The sequence below is a fragment of the Xenopus laevis genome, chromosome 4L, assembly GCF_017654675.1.
Source record: "Xenopus laevis strain J_2021 chromosome 4L, Xenopus_laevis_v10.1, whole genome shotgun sequence".
In the NCBI taxonomy this organism is placed as follows: Eukaryota; Metazoa; Chordata; class Amphibia; order Anura; family Pipidae; genus Xenopus; species Xenopus laevis.
The window spans coordinates 35744317-35758034 of NC_054377.1; the positions used below are offsets into that span (position 1 = coordinate 35744317).

Here is a 13718-nt window from a genome sequence, read left to right on the forward strand (position 1 = left end):
AGCTGACACACGGTCACCCATTCCAATTAGAAGAAAAGAGGTTCCACCTAAATATTCGGAAGGGTTTTTTTACAGTGAGAGCCGTGAAGATGTGGAATTCTCTCCCTGAATCAGTTGTACAGGCCGATACATTAGATAGCTTTAAGAAGGGGTTGGATAGCTTTTTAGCAGGTAAGGGAATACAGGGTTATGGGTAATAGCTCATAGTCCAAGTTGATCCAGGGACTAGTCTGATTGCCATTTTGGAGTCAGGAAGGAATTTTTCCCCCTCTAAGGCAAATTGGAGAGGCTTCAGATGGGTTTTTTTTGCCTTCCTCTGGATCAATTGGCAGATAGGTAGTTAATATATATATATATATATATATATATATATATATATATATATATATATATATATATATATATATATATATATACGGCCGTGTTGTAAATATACATAGTAAGTAAGGTTGAAAAAGGACACATGTCCATCGAGTTCAACTTTTTTTTTATATATATATATATATATATATATATATATATATATATATATATATATATATATATATATATATATAAAAAAGTTGAACTCGATGGACATGTGTCTTTTTTCAACCTTACTTACTATGTATATTTACAACACGGCCGTTTATTGTTTATAACCAATAGAACAAATCAAAATTGCCTTTTGTCAATTCGCCATCTTGTCATTAACCAATATTTTAATCCATATACACTGGACATTGTTGTAATGCTTTATTAAAAGTTATGTTTGAATTACTATTACACACGAGTCTTGGATTCAACGGATGGGAGTGTGCAACTGTATGGGTCAGTTCTTTCTCTTTTTTGATACATATCTAACATATACTTGACCCTGCACAACATCCTCTGTGTTTGATGGTTGGTGCTCCCTAACTTCTTTTCATTACATATTGTAACATGTATAAAATACTAAACCAGGTCCCTTTTTATGTTTACATTGTTGGAACTTAATTCTAGCATTGTTCAGGAGCTATATCAAGAGTTGCCCTCTTAATCTCTCCATCTCAAGAAGCTGCTTTTCACACACCTCCTGGTCTGAATTGTTTCTCAAGACAATACAGAATTGTGAAAGTGTGAGAGTTTTAATGATGGAGCATGGCATCTATCCGAGTGTAATAATGTATTACAATCCATTACTTTATGATATACCACATTCAATTTTTTTGCGTTTGATTTTAAACTTTAAGTCCAAAAACGAAATGTCACGGTCACACTTTACTTTAAATTTGATCATTTCCGATTCAATCTTTCTACCATGGCCATAAACTCACTTTTGTCACCTTTCCATAGAACAAAAATATAACTGATAAATCTCTTAAATAATACATTTTTTGACCATATTGTGGTAGAATATGCTCCCTCTTGTATTGATACATAGATTAGCATATGAGGGCGCCCCCATCGCCGTTCCCTCTACTTGTCAATAAATAATGCAAAGCACTAAGGTAGCTAAGGGTTAAGTTCTTACCTTGCCTCATGGCAGGTGCGGCCCTGGCAGGGGCGGCCATGGCATGACCTTACATTTATCAACACGGAATCTTGTCTGCCCAATACAGAACCCTGAACTACACACCCCATGGTCCAGCTTCTTACTAACCTCATCATAAAGAGCAACAAATTTGTATGACATGACCTATACTTCATAAAGCCATGCAGATTATTGCTCATAATACAATTCAACAAAATATAAAATTTGACTGTAATCCCTTTACAAGTCTTCAAATAATTTGCCCACTACAAATGTCAAACTTACTGGTCTATAATTGCCAGGCTTTTTAGACTCCTTTTTTGGCTCCTTACACTTATCTATTGCTTTAGCAGAGGAAGCAACATCAGACAAGACTGAAATATACAATAGAGAAAAGCAAAAATGTGCCTATAAATTGAAAATACTATTTAAATGAGCATATTTGCAAGTTTCATAAGCACAGCAGAACAGAGGCAGGGCAGAGGAGTAGACTGCTCACACACACAACAGATAAGCGATTTGAGGCAGTGTGGACACTGAGGCGGAAGCCACATTTACGTGCCTCATAACTAGTAAGTACCTCCTACATGGTCATGCTGGGTCTGCGAGTGTGCACTTAATTCATGAAGATATGAACACTGCTTGTGTAAGAAAAAGAACTGCAGCAAACTAATTCAGCAATCAGGAATGCAAGCAAGAATGGAGCATCACCATCAGCTGGAGAACCCAAGCCTACCCCAATATCTTCGCTTACTTGAAACCCAACCAGTCCCTACAGTGGCACTGGAGATGACAAACAATCAACTGTATGGCTCCAGTGGCCAGGCTTCCAAACTGCAGCAAAACAACAAACTTTGCGATGTATCCCATAGGGAAGTATGGAGGATGAACCTTTTGTGGGGAGGGGAATTTGTTATTGTCTGTATTTTCCTACCAAAGACCAGTTTTCGATGAATACTAACAAATTAAAAAAAAAAAAAATTGATGTTACTGGTCCTTTAAGACATTTAGAAGCATATATCTTACTGCACATGAGGAATAACACACATTCTAGCATATTCTAAAAGCATAAATTGTCAAATGATATATAGTTTTCCTAGCTAAACTAAAACACCAACATGTTGCTCACCAACTGTAACATCCGCCGTGTGCCAGCGCATAAACGCTGGCGTGCGTCAACTAAGGCGCCGGCGCATAAACGTCGGCATGCGTCAAATTGGGCGCCGGAGTCAAAACTCTGGCGTGGGTCAAACAGATGCTCCCGCCAAAACACTTAGGTGTAATTACCTCATAATGGTGCGCCCAGTCTCCTATTGGCTGTTGATGTGCCTGTTCTTCCTTAGCCTGCTCCTGATTGGTTTCTGCTCCCTTAAATACCTTCCTCCTCTCCTTGCCCAAGCTGGCTTCAGTTTCTACTGTTCCGCTAAAGCCATGGTTGTCCATGTTCCCGTTTGGCCCTCTGCTTGTTTTCCTGAACCTTCGCTGCCTGAAACCAACCTTTGCCTGAAACTTGACTACGCTTTCGTCTGATCCTTTGGTACCTCGCTTCTCTGACTTCTGGAACTGACCTTGCCTGAACCTGACTACGTCCTTGCCTGATCCCTTGTACTACGCTTTGATAAAACACTTGGCTCCTTTGCTGTCTCCGCCGCAGAAAACCCGGGGCCCCAAAAGGGCGTCGGTGAAGACCGGAGCCGTAGAGGAGTTCTCGTTGCCACCAGTCCTCCGTGGACCAGCCATCTTCCTACGGGATCACAGGTAACAGAACATTACACCAACCCCTTGCATGTTGCTCCCAGTGGCCCCAAAGCAAATGGTTATTTTTAAATTATAGGTCTGGAGGCAAGTTTTGCATTAAACCAAATATACTGCCAAACAGTACCTCCTATAGGCTGCAAGTCCACCAAATGGCCAACAGCCCTTATTTAGCAACTTTTTAATGTTCTTGTGTTGATCGCCCAATTTATTTTTTTACGTTTGAATGTGGTTCATGGGTAAAAAAAAAAAAAGGTTGAGTAGTGTAGTACACATTTTGTGTCATACTCCTCTTTAGTACATTGTCTAAAATGTATTGTATTAATGTAAAAAAGGTTTAAAAATATTTTACCTTCTAAAAATTTAATTAGGTTCTAGTGGTCTATTGACAAAAAAAATAAGCATGTAAAATGGATGGCCTCAGCATATCGCTAAGGCAAAATGCAGCAGTTGTTAGCAGCAACAGGCTGGTGACCCAGAAGGATGAAAACTGCAAACATTCCTTGTACATAGTAACATAGTAAGTACGGTTGAAAAAAAGACATGTCCATCGAGTTCAACCTTTTTTTTTTCTTTTTATTAACTTCCTATCTGCCAGTTAATCCAGAAGAAGGCAAAAAAAACCCATCTGAAGCCTCTCCAATTTGCTTCAGAGGGGGAAAAATTCCTTCCTGACTACAAAATAGCAATCGGACTAGTCCCTGGATCAACTTGTACTATGAGCTATTTTCCATAACCCTGTATTCCCTCACTTGCTAAAAAGCTATCCAACCCCTTCTTAAAGCTATCTAATGTATCAGCCTGTACAACTGATTCAGGGAGAGAATTCCACATCTTCACAGCTCTCACTGTAAAAAACCCCTTCTGAATATTTAGGCGGAACCTCTTTTCTTATAATCGGAATGAGTCACCTCGTGTCAGCTGGAAAGACCTACTGGTAAATAAAGAATTAGATAGATTATTATATTATCCCCTTATATATTTATACAGTCATCATATCACCCCTTAAGCGCCTCTTCTCCAGCGTGAACATTTGGCCAGTCTTTCCTCATAGCTAAGATTTTCAATACCTTTTACCAGCTTAGTTGCCCTTCTCTGTACCCTCTCTAATTCAATAATGTCCTGTTTGAGTGATGGAGACCAAAACTTACTGCATATTCTAGATGGGGCCTTACAAGTGCTCTATACAGTGGAAGAATGACCCCCTTCTCCCTTGACTCCCTCTGTACCCGATCCTGTAGCCAGTTTCCTATCCACATGCAAACGACTTCATTAAGCCCAACAGACCTTAGTTTAGAAAGCAGTTGTTTGTGGGGCACAGTATCAAATGCTTTGGCAAAATCCAAATAGATCACAACTACTGCCACGCCCACTGTCCAGAATCGTACTTACCACATCATAAAATGCAATCAAATTCGTCTGACATGACCTATCCTTCATAAAGCCATGCTGATTGTTGCTCACAATGCCATTCATTAGGACAAAATTTTGAATGTGATCCCTTAACAGGCGTTCAAATAATTTGCCCACCACAGATGTCAAGCTTACTGGCCTATAATTGCCAGGCTGAGATCGTAATCCCTTTTTAAATATTGGAATAACATCAGCTTTTCTCCATTCCATATGCACCATATCAGATGACAGTGAATCTGAGAAAATCAGAAATAAGGGCTGGTCTAAAAATGAACTAAGCTCTCTTAGAACCCAGGGGGTGTATGCCATCAGGCCCTGGAGCCTTGTTTACATTAATTTGTATTAAAGCTTTTTGAATCATATCCTAAATCAGCCACAGACTAGATTGAGCTGAAACATTTGTGCAGTTATTAAGTGAGCCTGTGAACCCAGACTCCTCTATTGTATACACTGAAGAAAAGAACTGATTTAACACATTTGTCTTTTCTGTATCTGTTACAACCATACTGGTACTGTTATTTAACGGAGCAAAACTCTCAACCTGCATCTTTTTACTATTAATATGTTTAAAAAACTTTTTAGGGTTAGTTTTCACCTCCCCCGCAATTAACTCTTTATTTCTTTTCTTAGCCTTCCGGATTGCTGATTTACAACATTTATTACAGTGTTTATATTCATTAAATGCAGCTTCTGTCCCTACAGATTTGTAGTTTTTAAATGCCTTTCTCTTCTTTCCCATTAACTTCTTTACTTCTGTATTAAGCCACACAGGATGATTCTTAGAGCTTCTACGTTTAGCCTTTAAGGCAGGGATCCCCAACCTTTAGAACCCGTGAGCAACATTCAGAAGTAAAAGGAGTTGGGGAGCAACACTAGCATGAAAAATGTTCTTGGGGTGCCAAATAAATGCTGTGATTGGTCATTTAGTAGCCCCTATGTGGATTGTCAACCAACATTGAGGCTCTGTTTTGCAGTACAACTGGTTTTTATGCAACTAAAACTTGCCTCCAAGCCTGAAATTTAAAAATAAGCACCTGCTTTGATGCCACTGGGAGCAACATCCAAGGGGTTGGAGAGCAACATGTTGCTCGCGAGCTACTGGTTGGGGATCACTGCTTTAAGGGAACAAATTGAGAACAGTAATGGTTTAATATCATTTTAAAGGACAACCATTTCTGTTCTATGTTTTTAGCTGAAAACTTATTGCTCCAATCAATGCTCTGTAGGGCAGCCCTCAAGGCACTAAAATTAGCTTTTCCAAAATTCATGGTTTTTGTTGCCCCAGTATATTTTTGTTTTTTGCACCAGACATTAAAAGATATAACATTATGGTCACTATTACCCAGGGGTTCAATGACTTGCACATTTGCTATAAGTTCTGGGTCATTTGAGATCACTAAATCAAGAATAGAATTTTTTCTGGTAGGCTCCTCAACAACCTGTGCTAAAAATTGTCGTGCAATAAGTTTATAAACTTGTTCCCATAAAACTGATCTAGCAGTACTGTTGCTCCAGTCAATATCTGGGTAATTAAAATCCCCCATTATCATTACTTTACCTAAACTAGCAGCCTTTTTTATTTGCATTAGGAGCTTTGTCTCTTCCTCCTCACTTACATTAGGGGGTCTATAGCATACTCCTACAATTAATTTGCTGGATTCTTTACAATTGGTGAAGAACTCCACCCATACCACTTCTGCCCCCTCATTTTCTAACATAACCTACTCCTTTATATAAGCTTTTAAATCCTGCCTAACATACAGACATACCCCTTCTCCTTTTCTATTGCCTCTGTCCCTCCGAAACAAAGTATAGCCACTGATATTTACTGCCCAGTCATGCGACTCATTCAGCCATGTTTCGGCCACACCAATCACATCATATTTTTCTTCCAACAACAGCAGCTCCAGCTCTCCCATTTTACCAGTCAGACTTCTTGCATTTGTAAACATACATTTAATACTGGTACCATATTGAACATATGACATGTGGTCCTCCCTATCCTTAACAGTACCCCCAGCCAAATCTCCTCCCCCATTTTCCCTTTCTTTGCCCACTATCTCATCTAACCTGTCTTCCACTAAATCTTATACGGAACCCTCCCCCCCACACTTAGTTTAAAATCTCCTCCAACCGTCTAGCCATCTTCTCTCCCAAAACAGCTGCCCCATCATCATTGATGTGCAGCCCATCCCTAGCAAAGAGCCTGTAGCTGACTGAGAAATCAGCCCAGTTCTCCAAAAACCCAAAACCCTACACCAATCTTTCAGCCGCGCATTAATTTCCCTACGCTCCCGCTGTCTCCTTAGTGTTGCTCGTGGCTCAGGTAATATCTCTGAGAAAATTACCTCAGCTTTGCACCTAGTTTTTTAAAATCATTTTTGAGGACTTCACCACCTCCTCTAACTTTGTCATTGGTACCTATGTGTACCAAGACCGCTGGGTCTTCCCCAGCCCCTCCCAATAATCTGTCCACTCGTTCCACCACATGCCGAACCCTAGCACCAGGCAAGCAGCAGACTGTTCGGCATGTAGGGGCCTTGCGACAGATTACCCTATCCACCTTTCTAATAATTGAATCCCCTATAACTAGAACCTGCCTTTCCTTCTTTGCACTCCCCCCACCACCCGTATTAGAGCCACTGCCTCCCGGGGTGCTCCGAGAGTCAGCCTGCTCCATACACGCCAGTTCAGAGTTTTCCTCCCCAGCATCTTCAGCCAAAACTGCTGTTTTGGACAAACTGTGGACCAGCCCCCCTACCCTTCTGTCCGCTACTTCCCCTCTTCACTGTCACAAACCTTCCTCCCTCATTAGCCTCCACTGCCCCTTCTCCTCCCCCCACTCCACTAGCCCCTGCCAGTGGTTGCTCTGTGAGCCTCCTGTCATTCCCCTCGTTTGCCTCTGCTCTCAGTGCTGCAAGTTCACCCCTTAGAGTCTGCAGCTCAGATTTCAAGATGAAAACCCACGGACATCTCTCACATGTAAATACTGCATGGAACTGCTGCTCCAACACCACATACATGTGACAAGACACACACTGAGTAATACCAGCAAACCCAATCATATTTACACTAGGTACTTACAGTCTCCCAAATGTAATTCCTCACAAACGCCAAAATGCCTTTTTGGTTTTAAACGCCTTAAGGTTTTTAATGCTGCTTAACACTTAATTCACATGCAACACTCGCTTAGCAGCTCCCACACTCGCTTTGCCTTCACAAGTTTAAGGTTTCAACCAGAGAACACAAAGCCTGTTCAGAATTTACCTGATTAACCCCTCCCCCTTAATTAGAAGAAAGAGGGAAAGGAGAAAAAAAATGCTATTTGCTACCACCAGTAAAACAACCCCTTATTAACTTTTTTTTAAAAAATGTTCCCCTTAGACCTCTAAAGCTAAAACACAAAAAGAAAATAAATGCACTTAATGTATCAACTAGTTTACCCCAAAGAGAGAAAAGAAAATGCTGTTTGTCTCAGTCAGATAACTCACAGAACACACAGCAGTCAGTTATTTGCATCTTTAACCCTTTAACCGCAAAGCATGTACGGCGTACATGCTGGAGGTTCAGGGCTCAGGCTGCTGCAGCTGAGCCCTTCTCTCTGCATCGGCGGCTTTTGCCGCCTCTGCAGAGAGTCAGAAGGGAAGACAGCCTCCAGGATAACGAGGCTGGGGGCTGTCACGTTGGATTGTCGCAGATCCAACTTCAAAGTAGCAGATGTGCCATGTATGGCACTTCTGCTACTTTCCTTACCTCTTCCTGCGCACCAGCCCACTCACTTCCTGCTGCGCACGTTGCTGTCCAGACTGTCTCTAGCATCCTCCTGCTCCAAAAATGGTAAGTGCACTTTTTTTACACACTTATACATACTTACAGTACATTTATACACTTATGCATACATTTTATTAAAGATTGGAAATTTTATTTTAGCACACTTGCTTCCATTTGTACACATATTTACATGTATTTACACACTTAGACAACTTTTAGAAATGCACAAACATGTATACACAAAAACTCACAAACAGGAGTTTTTTTTACATATTACTTGTACTGTTATCTTTTGTTTGTTTTTCCTAAAAACTTATTATTTTGACAGCGTGACTATTGGATAATCGATTTTGGCCACTAATTGCGCTGTTGGACCAATTATTTTGTTATTTCATTGATTAACATAATTTTTGTGGTTTTATTGCAATTTTATCACTGCATTATTGTTCCTTATGTAACTTTAGTATAGTTTTGTGGTTTGGTGCATTGGTATAGAAAGATATATTTTACTTAGTTTGATCCGGCAGAATATGTGCTATACAAAAATATATGGTTTTCTGGGGGTCTTTTTACAGTTTGCGGGTCTTACGGCACATAACACACAGTTGGGGCTCTCTTTTCAGCAGCTGAGTTGGCCAGCGTGAAAATTCATATGCACGTTTTTCATTTGGGGTCCGTACACACCACATACTTTGGTAAATCTATGCATATTGGGCATCAAACTATTCAGTAGACCTCTGACGTCCATATTTAGGGTGGTTTTTCTTTGTACGTAAAACATTGTTTGAGATTAATGCAGCAAACTGCAAAATTTCTAGGTGATTTTCAGAAATGTTTGTAAAAACATCTACGTTTAGAAAAGCTTTGCAGTTTGGTGTAGAAAGATCAATCTTTGTTGGATTGATCAGAATGTGTTCTTTCCAAAAATATATGGTTTTGGGGGGTCTTTGCTGTTAGGAGGGTCTTGAGGCACATAATATGAAGTCAAGGGTCTATGTTCACAGAAGGTGAATCAGCAGCGGAGAAAACTCATATGCACTATTTTTATTTGGGGTCCGCACATGCCAGCTGCCTTGGTATATCTATGCATATTGGGCATCAAACTGTTCAGTAGACCCTTGGCATAAATATTTATGGTGTTTTACAATTGTATGTAAGAAATTAGGTGAGATAAATGCGGCCATTTGCAATATTTTTAGGTGCTTTTCAAAAATGTCATAAAAACCCCTTCCTTAAAGCGTAGCTTTGCAGTATGGTAGATTGGAGTAGAAAGACCTAATTACCCATTTTTGATTTGTCAGAATGTGTATTTTCCAAAAATATATGGTTTTGGGGGGTCTTGGTTCTGTTAGAGGGTCTTGTGGCACATAATACAAAGTAGGGGGCTTTGTTCAGAGAAGGCAAAACGACAGCGGAGAAAATTCATATGCACTATTTTTATTTGTGGTCCACACATGCCAGCTGACTTGGTATATCTTTGCATATTTGGCATTGAACTGTTCAGTAGTGTGTTTTCCAATTTTATGTATAAAATTGGGTGACATAAATGTGGCCAATTGCAATATTTTTAGGCGATTTTCTGAAATGTATAAACCATTGCTTTTATCGCCAAGTTTAGGAAAGGTTTGCAGCTTGGTGCTTTGGAGTAGAAAGACATACACACCCAATTTGAATTCGGGGGAATGTATACTTTCCGAAAATAGATGGTTTTCTGGGATGACCGTGCTTTTTTTCCATCTTTGCCCCCCCCCAAACTATGTAATTGTTTTTTGTGAAACATGATCTTTTTCATTTTATTAGACACTTAGAAGCCTATATTTTTTTACAGAAGTAGAATTACACCAGAATTCTTGCATATTTTAAATGTTTATGTTGTACTGAAAAAAACAATATATTGTTTTCCTGGGTAAACTAAAAGACTGCCCCAGGAAAGGCCCTTAAAGTGAAAGAGTACAAAATGTCTAAAAATTGCTTGGCAGTAGATGTTCGCATCTAGGACACACCAGCTGGCAGGGAAAGGGTTAAAGAGCATCAGGTTCAAATGTAGTTTACCGTTAACATTAGTATGATGTAAACATTGATATTCGGAGACAATTTGCAACTGGTATCCTTTTTTTGGTTTTTCAGTTTAGTTTTTTATTCAGCAGCTCTCCAGTTTGACATTTTAGCAGATATCTGGGCTGCTAGGGGCCAGTTTACTTTAGTAACCAGGCAGTAGTATGAACAGATGTAAATATGAATAGGTGAGAGAGTAAAAAGTAATAAAATGTAACAATAACAATAATATTGTAGTCCCACAAAGCAGTTTAGGCTGCCAGGGTCAGGAACCATTATTTAAAAGCTGGAAAGAGGCAGAAAAGAGAAAATAATTCAAAAACTATAATGAAATCAATTGTGAAGTTGCTAGGAATAGGCAATTTTATAACATACTAAAAGTTAACTTAAAGGTGAGCCACCCCATTAAAGGTAGAAGTTTGCACGTGGCTCTAAAGTAAATCTGTACTTCCAATTAGTAGTTTGAAAAGCTAAATAGAAAAAAATATGAACATATAATATAATGTACTGCATACAAAAGATTCACAATTACTAGCATTTTATACACTGCATAATATAAGTTTCCATTGTAAAAATAAAAATTGGGTAAATAGCCTGTGCAAAATAAAAAATGTTTCTAATAAATAATAATATAGTCAACACTGTAATCTATATAAGGCTAGATTGAACAGATGTCTAACATAATAGACAGAATCCAACTTCATGCTTTACATCACTCTAAAGGTGGCCATAGACTAACAATTACGATCTTTCCTGGAAAAGATCTTTTCAAGAAACATTAGAATACCACCTGTATCTGACGATTCAGCATTAACAGTGGGCGATGCTCGGATGCCCGATCACAATTTTCCACTTGGGCCGATCAACGAGCCAACCGATTACTATTATTTTAGACATCTGATCACTTCAACCTTTATAGATTACATTTTTGGCTAACTATATTGAAAACATTTTTTGTTTTCCACAGCCTATTTACCAAGTATTTATTATTACACTGAACAATTCCTCTAAAATTAGATGTTTGTCACCAAGCCCCTTCTTACCTCAGAGTACACAATATCTGCACCATAATCTAGTGCAAGGAGACGCATTGGCAATGTACCCACCCGAACCATAGGAGCCAAGATGTTCTTATCTTGGAAAGAGAGACCCATCATTTTCCTAAACAAGAAAATACAAATAGGGTTTGTCATCCAGTCTCTTCTGTCAACAGTAAGCAAAGAATATTGCGCTAAAAAATATTTACGCATTGCACATCTTAAAGCGATTCTGACATGTTCCTATAATAATCATAGGAACGTGTCAGTATGAAGAAAATGCTGCACACAAAATATATAGAGGGGAAATATTTTATGTGCAGCATTTTCTTCATACTGACACGTTCCTATGATTTTTATAGGAACGTGTCAGTAGCTCTTTAAAGTTTAAAACTTAATGTTTTAATTCTATAAGTGCCACAAACAGCAGAATCTATTATCTGCCAATAAAGAGATCACTGCGCCACAGGAAGTAGATTTTATCTTCTATGTCAAACAGCAGAAATTGCCTTTTAAAACAGGGCTGAGAACTAGCAGCAGCAAGAATGCAGAAGGCTTGTGGAAACCATATGTCTGCTGTTTACTGCTCCCTGTGCCTCCAATATTTACCCCTCAGTATGAGTTACATGGCAGCCACATCAGTCTGCCTGGTAAGTGGTACACACTTTTTACACGAACGGCAGTGTTATTGCAGTGAATCTTTCATGCAATCGGCCATAATTAACTGCATAACGAAACACACTCTTTTTGCAATGATATTGTACTAACTTTAACCTAGGAAGTGCCTAATGCAAGTTGAACACATGTCCTGCAGCAGTCTGTATTTCATTCTGCAGTTGAACGCATGGAAAATCCACTGCAGCGGAACAAATAAAGAACAATCATATGTAAGAGGCTTAAAAAACAATAAGCATAGCAAAGAGAGCTATTTACTGATTTTGAATCAAAGTGTACTTTCTAAAAATATATAATTTTCTGGGATAACTGTAATCTTACCAGTGTGTTCTAGCTATAACTGAATTGTCACCTATGAAAATGTTATTAGCAAATTTGCAATTTCACAGTACCTGCTGAGTATAAAATGTCTAGGAGTGGGTGGTCAACTGTTTCAAAGGCTGCAGAGAGATTTAGAAGGATTAGTATGGAATAGTGACCTTTCCACTTTGACAGGAGAAGATCATTGGTTACTTTGGTGAGAGCAGTTTTAGCTGAGTGTGTTGGGCGGAAGACAGATTGCAGGGGGTCAAGGAGTTGAGAGTGAGATGCTGGATCAGGTGTTTGTAAACAAGCCTTTCCAGCAATTTGGATGTGAATGGAAGGGAAACTGGACAATAGTTGGCAGGAGAGCTGAGATCAAGGGAAGATTTTCTGAGGATATGAGTGATTAGTGCTAATAATGATGAGCAGTGAAGTCTTGATGAGATGTCCAATGTTTGCTGGGCGTTTACAATCCAACTACTGATCCAACTGCTGTCCAACTCTATCTAACTCTTACTTTCAATACTTTAAATTGCTGGACTTTAAGTTGTTAAATATGCCAATCTGCCATCACTCTCCTGCCATGCTTCCCCTTAAGTGAATTATTATTATTATTATTAACATGTATTTATATAGCGTCAACATATTGCGTAGCACTGTAAAGTAAATGTGATTATACAACTAAATCACATGAATTATATGCATAGAACATATGGCGTAACATACATCACAATCAATACCAGTACAAAAGGTGAGGAAGGCCCTATGCAAAAGAGCATACACTCTAAAGGGAAGGGAGTTATACACAAGGTATGGGAGTGGTCAAGACCGTGGTAGAGAGTTCCAGAGGAGGGGTGCAGCCCTTGCAAAGTCTTGAATGCGAGCATGTGAGGAGGTAATGAGAGAAGAGTTGAATTGCAGGTCAGTAGAGGAGCGTAGTAAGCGGCTGGGTGAGTATATAGAGATGAGTTCAGAGATGTAGGGTGGGGCAGAGCTGTGAAGTGCTTTGAATGTCAGGGTCATTAATTTGAATTTGATTCTGAAAGGTAGCGGAAGCCAGTGCAGGGATTGACAGAATGGGATGGCAGAGGAGGAGCGACTGCTGAGGTGTATGAGCCTCGCAGCAGTGTTAATTATGGACTGGAGAGGTGAAAGTCTCTGGAGGGGAAGGCCAATTAAAAGAGAGTTACAGTAGTCTAGACGTGATATCCATATCA

At 39.4% G+C, this 13718-nt stretch overlaps 1 protein-coding gene across 6 annotated transcripts in view; it reads right to left on the minus strand.

The window, feature by feature from the left end:
- Nucleotides 1–13718, minus strand: part of dus2.L (dihydrouridine synthase 2 L homeolog) — a 254007-nt gene that overhangs the window by 225085 nt on the left and 15204 nt on the right. For 4 of the 6 annotated variants that reach the window (XM_041590114.1, XM_041590115.1, XM_041590112.1 and 1 more), the window contains exon 2: nt 11530–11647. The exons of 1 other annotated variant lie outside the window; for it this stretch is intronic. In XM_041590114.1, coding sequence (XP_041446048.1) covers nt 11530–11643 — 114 coding nt within the window. In that variant the 5' untranslated portion in view covers nt 11644–11647. Of the gene's footprint in view, nt 1–11529; nt 11648–12590; nt 12612–13718 lie in introns of those variants that run through there. One more of the 6 variants, XM_041590113.1, reaches the window with a different exon arrangement.